At 45.3% G+C, this 9,385-nt stretch overlaps 1 protein-coding gene across 1 annotated transcript in view; it reads right to left on the reverse strand.

The window, feature by feature from the left end:
- The window catches only part of IFT140 (intraflagellar transport 140), an 87,096-nt gene that overhangs the window by 76,391 nt on the left and 1,320 nt on the right, over positions 1-9,385 (reverse strand). Inside the window, exon 2 of the mRNA XM_008070305.2 lies at positions 5,505-5,726. Coding sequence (XP_008068496.1) covers positions 5,505-5,726 — 222 coding nt within the window. The remainder of the gene's footprint in view (positions 1-5,504; positions 5,727-9,385) is intronic.

A 9,385-nucleotide genomic window follows, 5' to 3' on the forward strand; every position in this document is an offset into this window, starting at 1 on the left:
CAGGCTCATTTTTCTATCCCAGTCCTGGAATCAGTCATTTCTCCAAGAAGCCCTGGTTCCTTTTACTGGAGAATGGCATCAGGAACAAAAATCTGGGCGCCAGGTACACTGTCTGTTCAATTTTGAAGTTATCACAGTCTCCGATGAACAGTACAGACAAGTAGTAGTGAAGTTCAAGGGAGGGGAAGATGGTGCATCAGAACTGGTTGCAGGGACTTCCGTGGCAGGAGATGCGGGTAGGCTTTGCTGAAAGGCAGTGTCTCACTCCAGATTCATGTGCGTGGCTCTCTGCCTTGATACCCAAGCGCTCCCCAGGGGATGTTTCCTGGCTCAAGGCTAGTGGACGTTTGCGCACACAGCCCACTCTTCATCCCACCTGCCTTTCAGTCAGCATGGACGCCAATAGCCCCAAATGTTGGATAACATCATGTTTCTTGCACATAGGAATAGGATTTTCAAATAATGTCAGGTTTAAAGGCAATTTACACAATAAGCCTCTGAGAAAAGATCTGTGAGACCTAAAACAATGTGTCACATATGAGTACACATCACATGAAGAGCGTGTTTTCTCACGTGATACTTCTTGACTCTGACACGTTGATGAACACAAGAAGAAAAACACTGTCGGCATCTTTGTGTTCAGTAACTCTTAAAAGGAAAAAGGCTTGCATACTGAGAGGCACACACACGAGGATAGAAGTGGTACCTTGCCCTGCCCAGACTCCTCCCTAGAGCCCAGCACTGCAGTGGCACCTGTGTGTCTGCACAGCGTTTTACACACACTCACATCTTCAGACATTCATCGCTGTGCCCTTCACATGCAATCATCCAGGACTTTTTTTTCATAAAGACTTTGGAGATCTTTGCGAACACAAACAAGCTTCCAGCTGACAACTCAGCCAGGCTCCTGAACATAATCTTATGTACACAGCATGTCCACATTTCCAAGCTGGTGCTCTGGGGAAGAAGTTGTAGGACACAAATGCTTAGAGCACCTGCACTGCAAGAGTCGTGATTTCCACTCGGTCAGATGTACATCTACCCTTGTCCCCAGAGAGGGAAGGTGCAGCCCACTATGATCAAGAGTTCAACTTCCACCCCTTGCCACGGACACAAGTGGCCCAGTGCGCGTTGCCCAGGGTTCTGCCCAACAAGCTAGACACATAAGCACGAAGCACCTAACTTAGAAACCAAGTCTGAGCCATCTCTGACTGCTGCTGCATCCTCCCACTCCTCATTCCTAATCCTAATATTGAACTGCCCCGGTCCATGAACAGCTCTTCTCTGGCTCAGTTTATTGTACTTCTCATCCCTACTGCAGGTAATCTTTTGAGTTCAGGGCTGCCTCTTCACTATCCGTGAATTCCTTCTATGTTATTTCACACAACAGAGTTTCATGCAGTAAGACCCTAAAGAAAAGCTACCTCCTCAGGTGAGAAATTAGCTCCATTTATGAAGAGCAAAGTTTGAGGGACTACTACAAAGTTAGTATGCACTAGGTAAGTATCTCAGTGGCACACCACAGCATCAAAGGTCCAGGTGCAATGGTGGATTCTCACAGTGCATCGCTGAAAAATTTTGCTACCTACTGGGGCGTAGGTTTCTACGACCCTCACGATGGGTTCCACTTGAGCTTCCCAGAGGAAGCCAGTGTCTGACTTGTGTAACATTCTCTCCTCTTCCCTCCTGATGGGATGTCTAAGGGACACTTTGTCAGGGGCCCGCCCAGTGCCCTCTTCTTGGGATCGCCCATGTCCCTGGGCACTGCTAATTGGTGTACATGTAGGTGCTTGTCCCGAGCTGGGCTTCAGGATCCCGAGTCTGGACTTGGGACAGCAAGGAGAAGCAGGTCATCCTGAGCCAGCTGTGTCCTCCTCCAAGACAGTGGACACCCCAGTTGGCCCCAGATTAAGTGCACCTTCTTGCTTCCTCTGGTCTGGGTTGATGCTACTGGTAACCAGGAAAGGATCTCTGGTGGAAAAGCAGAGACACCCCTTGGACCAAGCCTGGCAAGGAGATACATCTGTGTGTGGGGCTCCAAGGGTTTGTTCATTCGTTACTACTTCTCCTCCTGCTTAAGCTCATGATGAAATTAGTTCTAGCACAATCCTAAATTTTCTTAGAAGGATTAGATATTTCTGCTCTTAAATATTCTGACTCACAGGACTTGATCCACTCATACCTGGGTTTAATTTTATGTCTGGATAATCTTATTTTGTTAGTTGCTTATTTTTTTCCCCTAGAAACTGGATTTTGCTATGTTGGACTCAAACTTCTGGACTCAAGGGATCCTCCTGCCTCAGGTTCCCAAGTAGCTGGACTACGGTGTACACGATCATGCCCAGCTTAATGTGGTCAAGATGAAAATGAAGAAATTCAATGATCTTGAATTATTTTATTCTAATAGGGGATCTGCAGACTGTCCCACAGCAGGAAGGTGAGAAAGGTCACTAAGGAAGTAGAAGTTTAGGGGCAGGCCGATGTCATTAGGTGAGAATTGGTTAGAAAAATCATCTAGAAAAAAGGAACAACCTGATAGAAAAATGGGCAAATAATATAAACAGAAAAGGAAATATAAATGGCTCCTATAAATAATTTTCACCCTCAATAGCAAGAGAAATGCCCATTACAACACACTGAGACACTACTAGTCTAAGCAAAGTTATGATATCTTGACACAACACTCTGTGGGGAAACACGTGCAGGTTGTTGGTATGAGTTGACACATGCCACACAGAGGGTATTTTGGGAACATCCCTCAAGCCACAGGGCACATGCTCTGGGACCCATTCATACCCTCTCCAGGAATTTTTCTGAATACACACATGTGCAAGATGACAAAAGCACAAGGCTGCTCACTCTACCACTGTCTGTGCAGCGGGAGATGGAAGCCACTGGGATGTTTATCAACAGGGAGCTGGTTCAATGCATTGCAATACATTCTTACAAGGGGGACCCAACAGACACCAGAATTATCCTTTGGTGGGCGGGTTTTTTGTGGTACAGGTTCCCCTCACCAAGTAAGCGTTCTAGGAACCCATCACCATCAGTGTACCAGCTAGCATTGTCCCAAGAGTCTGCGTTTGGGTTGAGTGAATTTTGGGAGGGAGAGGCACTAAAAGGAATCAACATGAATGAGTTCAAAAACTGTTTTGAGCAGTGAAAAAAGCATCTCAATAGGTATATTGCATCAAACAGAGAGTACTCTGAAGGTGACTAAAGTTTAAATATGTAAGAAGAAATACACAATTTTTTAACAAATTGCAATTTTTCAGCGGGGGGGTCTCCTCTTGTATAATAAAAGCCAGAAACAAGGAAATCTGCTACCTACCAATACAGAAAGATCACCAAGATACACTGTAATATTCAAAAAGCAAGCAATATGACAGTGGGTATAGGAAGCATTGCTTATGTGGAAAAAATGAGGAAAATTAGGAGACAATATCCTCTATGTGATATTTCTGCCAAAAATGTTTAATCTGAAACATGAGGAGACAACCAAACATATCTAAATTGAATGATGGTCTGCAAAAACTAGTATGCACTCCTCACAATGCCACTGTCATGAAAGACAAAAAAAAAGAAAGAAAAAAAAAGAAAGAAGGAAGGAAAGACCAGGGAATTGTTCTTGATTACAAGAGACTAAAGTGAACTGACACTTAAATGGAATATATATATGAATATATTCCATATAAATATATTCCATTTAATTGTCATTATATGTAAAAAAAAAATGTTGTATAAAGCATATATATATATATATATGTATGCATTTTTTTTCCTTTTGGAGACAGGGGCTTGCTCTGTCACCCAGGTTGGAGTGCAGTAGCAGGATCACACCTCACTGTAATCTCGACCTCCTAGGCTCAAGTGATCCTCTTGCTTCAGACTCCTAAGTAGCTAGGACTACAAGTGCGTGCCACTATGCTGAGCTATGTTTTTATTTTATTTATTTATTTCTTGAGTTGAGGTCTCCCTCTGTCACCCAGGCTGGAGTGCAGGGGTACAATCACAACTCACCACAGCCTGGATTTTCTGGTCTCAGGCAATTCTCCCACCTCAGCATCCAGAGTAGCTAGGACTGCAGGCACACACTGCCATGCTGGGCTAATTTTTTGATTTTTTGTAAAGATGAGGTCTCACTATGTTGTCCAAGCTGGTTTTGAACTCTTGGACTCAAGCAATCCTCCTCCCTTGGCTTCTCAAATTGCAAGGCATGAATCATGGCACCTGGCCTATATATTTTTTAATTTTTTGTAAAGATAGGGTCTCACTATTTTTCCCAGGCTGGGTTCAAACTCCTGTCCTCAGGTGATCCTCCCATCTTGGCCTCCCAAAGTGCTGGGATTACAGGCATGAGCCACCACACCCAGCTGAAACACATGATCCTTTACTGGATCTTGGATTAGGAAAAAACCATCTGCATGAGTAAAGGACAAGTGGAGAAAATGCAGTATATATATTGAATCGTAGCACTGTATCACTGTTAAATTTCCTGAGTATGATATACCTCTATTATGGCTATGGAAGAGAATGCCCTAGGTCTTAGGAGAACAATGCTTAAGTATTTAGGGGTAAAGTAATATATCTAAGACAAACTCTCAAATATTCAGGAAAAATACATCTAGAAAGAGAAAGCAGACATGTCGGTTTTAACAACTGGTGAGTCTACATGAAGTATGGATGGGTATGTTCCTCGTACTAGGCCTTCAACTCCTCTGACAGTGTAGAAATTTCAACATCAGAAGTTAGGGAAGGAATCTATTTGCATGTGCCTGTATGTCTGAAGAAACTGAAGAGGTAGTAAGAAGCCATGTTTGCTGGAGGGCTGAAGAGTCTTTCCACTCCAGATGCCTTTTATACTTTTTAAACTTTGAAGCATGTAATGTATTGCCTGTGGTTAAAATAAACAAACACACTGTAAAATATCTGCCACATGTTTGTGGGTGAGTCAAGTCTGCACCGCATCACTCTGCTGTGGGGTCTGTCCTGTGCACTGTCCATACTGAGCAGCATCCCTGACTTCTTCCACACACCGGATGCCAGGAGAATCTAGCCCCCGCCCCAGGTTGTGACAACAAAAATTATGTCTGGACACTGCCACCTGTCCCCTGGGCAGCAGAATCAACCCTAGTTAAGAAGCCCTGAGCTAGGACAAACAGGCCTAGGGAATCCTGGGTGATGAGGGAGAGTGTCCATGGCACCGGGAGTTCTGGGTGCCATAAAGCAACAGCTCCTGGGAGTTTACCCCATGCCTACGAACGCAGTTTCCTAACAATGTTCATTTAAAAAATTACACACACACGGTTGCCATAGAGTGGGATCTTAGAATGACATTTTCAAACCTTGCTTCTGATAGTAAATGAAATCTATGATTACATCAGACAGGATCAGTTGGCAACCACACACTTCAAATAGTTTGGTCTTTAACATCCTCCCTGTGTATAAGAGCATGGTAAGAAACACAGAGCTCAGAAACCAACATCCAGTGCGTGTCCACTCACCCTGTCCCCAGACAAGAGGCAGTTCCCGCGGGGGCTCCAGTCAAGAACAGAGATGTCAGCAGTGTGTGTTGGGGGCACCACGTGCTGCTCCTTGTCCTGGTTGTTGAACACTATCACTTCTCCAGTCTCCCAGCCAACAGCCAAGACCAGTCGTGTCGGGTGCCAGCACAGGGAAGTGACCCGAAATGGCCTCTCAATGTGTGAATCGGGCAAATGCTCACCCTGTCAGACAAGAAGCAGAATTCCATAGTTCAGAGAAAGGCAGCCACTTTAAAGAATTCTGGCTAATCCATGGAATTGACATTAGCTATGATATAAAGAGCTGTTTATTAAAGAAATGTTCTTGGTAGGCTCTTACATTTTTATAAAAGCAGACCAACCTTGTCCCTGACTATCAAAGCAGCAAGTAAGAACACACAAGTGACAACCACAACCAGCTTATAAAGCATTATAAGGAACGCAACCTTCTCATGGCTGCTGGAAGGCTAACATACATTTTAATGGATGCTGTTGGGTTCCAAGGAAACCTTTTTTTTTTTTTTTTTTTTAACAAAAACAGGCTGCAGGCCAGCAGATGTGGTTTATCACTCCAACATTTTCAAATTGTGGTTCCAAGACACCCCCCAACCCCAATTTCCTTTCAGGGAATCTGAAGTTATCTTCAGAATGATAAGAAGTTACATGCCATGTTTAGTTTCATTGTCTCACAAGTCTACAGTGTTTTCCCAAGACTGTGTGACATGTGATATCATCAATGACAGCTCATGGAAAATGTGCTGTGTGTTCTTGTGCTTTTTAGAATTTTCTAAAGAAGTAGCTTTGTGGTATAAATGTGCTCTCAGACATCAACTCAGTTTGTTCTCAGTTCTTCTACTGAGCTTACTAGCAATCTTTGATTATTATTGTTCTAAATTGTTATTTTGGGCAGGGCATGGTGGCTCACACCTGTAATCCCAGAACTTTCAGAGACAAAGGCAAAAGGATTGCTTGAGCCCAGGAGTTTGAGACCTCATCTCTACTAAAAATCAAAATATTAGCTGAGCATGGTAGCACATGCCTGTAGTACCAGCTACACAGGAGGCTGAGGCGGGCAAATCACCTAAATCCAGGAGGTCAAAGCTGTGGTAAGCCATGATTGTGCCACTGCACTCCAGCCTGAGTGACAGAGTGAGACCCCAATCCCCCCAAAATAAAAAAATGGTTATTTTGAAGTCCTAAAGTTGTCTTTTTGCCAACTAGAAATACAGAAGTACACTGTTGATTTGTTTTGCAATAGTATGTTTTAGAGTTTCTAAGTTTGAAAATTTTATCTAAAATTGCTATAGTTTTGGAATGTAATAAAATTTATTCTTAAAAAAAAAAAATACTCAGCCGGGCTTGGTGGCTCAGCCTGTAATCCCAACACTTTGAGAGGTCAAGGTGACTGGATTGCCTGAGCCTGCGGATTCAAGACCAGCCTGGGCAGCTTGGAGAGTCCTCATCTCTACAACAAATCAAAAATTAGCCAGGTGTGGTAGTGTGTACCTGTAGTTTCAGCTACTTGGAAAGCTGAGGTGGAAGAATTGCCAGAGTCCAGCAGGTTGATGCTGGGGTGGCCATGAGTATATCACTGCACTCCAGCCTGGGCAAAAGAGTGAGGCTCCAACTCAAAAAAAAAAAAAAAAAAAAAAACTCCCTCTATAATACATGCTAGAATCTACTCCACAGGAACTGGGTTAGCAGGGTTTGCACTGGTACAGGGTCTGGCCACGGACAGGTGTGGCCCTTGCAGCTCTTGCATGGGATGTAGAAGCCCATAGGCTGTGGAGGGGAGCCACTGACCAGTGCCAGTACTGCACGGGCATGTGCATGCATGGGGCACTTTCGTCTGGATGCATTGATTAAGCGAAAGGTCCAGGAAGTGTCTTCTGTGCAGACAACACAGCATGTGCAGTCCTCTGGTGCCAGCATCAGGAAGGAGTATAATGTCACAGGTACAGGGCCAGGCTTGGGGGGCGCTGCAGGCCACGTCAAGGATTCTGCGCTCACCAAAGAGCGGCGCAGGGTGGAGAGGCAGGAGTAGGGAGTGATTCCATCTGCAATTCCAGAAGACCGCCCTGGCAGCCAAGTTGAGGTGGAGAAGGCCTGCTAGGAAGCTGCGCTGGCACCCTGGAAAGAGAGAACTGGGAAGGCCAACAGAGCAGCAAGAAGTATCCGGATCACCAGAGGCTCTGGGGCAAAATGGGTAGAATCTGGCAATGGATTAGAAGGCAGGAGAGTAAGAGATGTCAACAGTCACTCTCAGGCCCATTCTGGGCATTGGGACAGAGGGAGGTGCCTTCCACTGAGACGAGAGGTACTGATGACCACCTCTGCAGGGTGACAGGGGGTAGAGGAGAAGGGTCCATTTCAGTTCAGGTTGGGACTTGTGGAGTTTGGGTTTCTTTGAAACACCCAGAGATGTCACAAAGGCAGGTGGATCTCTAAGCTTGCAGATCACAGGGGACATCTAGCAGGAGATGTGCTGGTAAGTCATTCATTGAGACAGTAAATGAAGCCACTGGGGAAGTCAAGGTCACAGGAGGAGGAACAGGCAGAGGAGGCCCTGCACAAGCATTGAGGAATGTCAACAGCACTTGCAGAGCAGGAGGAAGAACTGGTGAAGCCCACACGGGAGGCCAGGTGGAGGGACACCCTAGCCCAAGCTCTGCCATGTTTCCTGGAGGACTCCACAGGAGTGTGGAGCTGTGCAAATGCAGACCCCAAACCACCCAGGGGGTGGTTGGCACACAGGGGTTGCTGATGACCACAGCAGCCTGGGAGAAGTTAAGGTGGCAACAGGAAGATGATAGAGGGTTGAGACGTGAGTGGGAAACAAAATTCCATCTCCTCTGTGAAGTACGAGGGGGGCCCAAAAAACCCAGAATTATATTTTGGAGAGCGGGCTCCTTGTAGTACAGGCTTCCCTTGCTAGGTTAAGTGTTCTAGGAAGCCATCAGCATCAGCGTACCAATGAGCGTTGTTGTGAGAAGCTGTGTTGTGAAAGAAACATCCTGAGTTGTGGCAAACAGGTAACTGGTTTTTCTAGCATGACAACACACCTGCCCACAGTGCACTAAGTGTTCAGCAGTTTTTTTAATCAAAACCGGTATGAACCCCATGTCCCACCCTTGCTGTTCACCCGATCTCACCCCCAAGTGACTTTTTTGTTTCCCTGGATGAAAGAAGTCCTCAAAGGGAAACGTTTTGCCAATGTGGAAGAGGTGAAACAAAAGACAGCAGAAGCACTAAAAGGCATCAAAACTAACAAGTTAAAAAACTGTTGAGCAGTAGAAAAGGCATCTTGATAGCTATATTGCATCAGATGGAGAGTACTTTGAAGGTGACTGAAGTTTAAACATGTAAGAATAAATAAACAACCTTTTATAAATAAATTTGGGGTTTTTTGGGACCCCCTCACATGAGGTGCAGTGGGCACTGAGAATGGCAGGGAGCTATGGGAGTTTGAGGAGCTTGGAGAAGGTTTCTGTCAAGGGTTGATCTGTGTGCCCCTCAGAGATATGCTGAAGTCCTATCCCCTGGTGCTTGTGATGAGGCCTCCTTTGGCAGGAGGGTCTTAGCAGATGTGAGCAAGTTAAGATGAGGCCATGAGGGTAGGCCCTAACCAAATATAACTGGTGTCCTTTTAAGAAAAAGGAGAAGAGGCTGGGTGTGGTGGCTCATGCCTGTAATCCCAGCACTTTGGGATGTGGAGATGAGAGAACTGCCTGAGCCTACAGGTTCAAGATCAGCCTGGGTAACTTGGTGAGACTTCATCTCTACAACAAATCAAAAACAAAATTAGCTGGGCATGGTGGCGTGTATCTGTCGTTCCAGCTACGTGGATGGTTGAGGTGGAAGGA

This window comes from Carlito syrichta, unplaced genomic scaffold (assembly GCF_000164805.1).
Source record: "Carlito syrichta isolate Samal-C Ts95f unplaced genomic scaffold, Tarsius_syrichta-2.0.1 Scaffold313344, whole genome shotgun sequence".
NCBI classification, from domain to species: domain Eukaryota; kingdom Metazoa; phylum Chordata; class Mammalia; order Primates; family Tarsiidae; genus Carlito; species Carlito syrichta.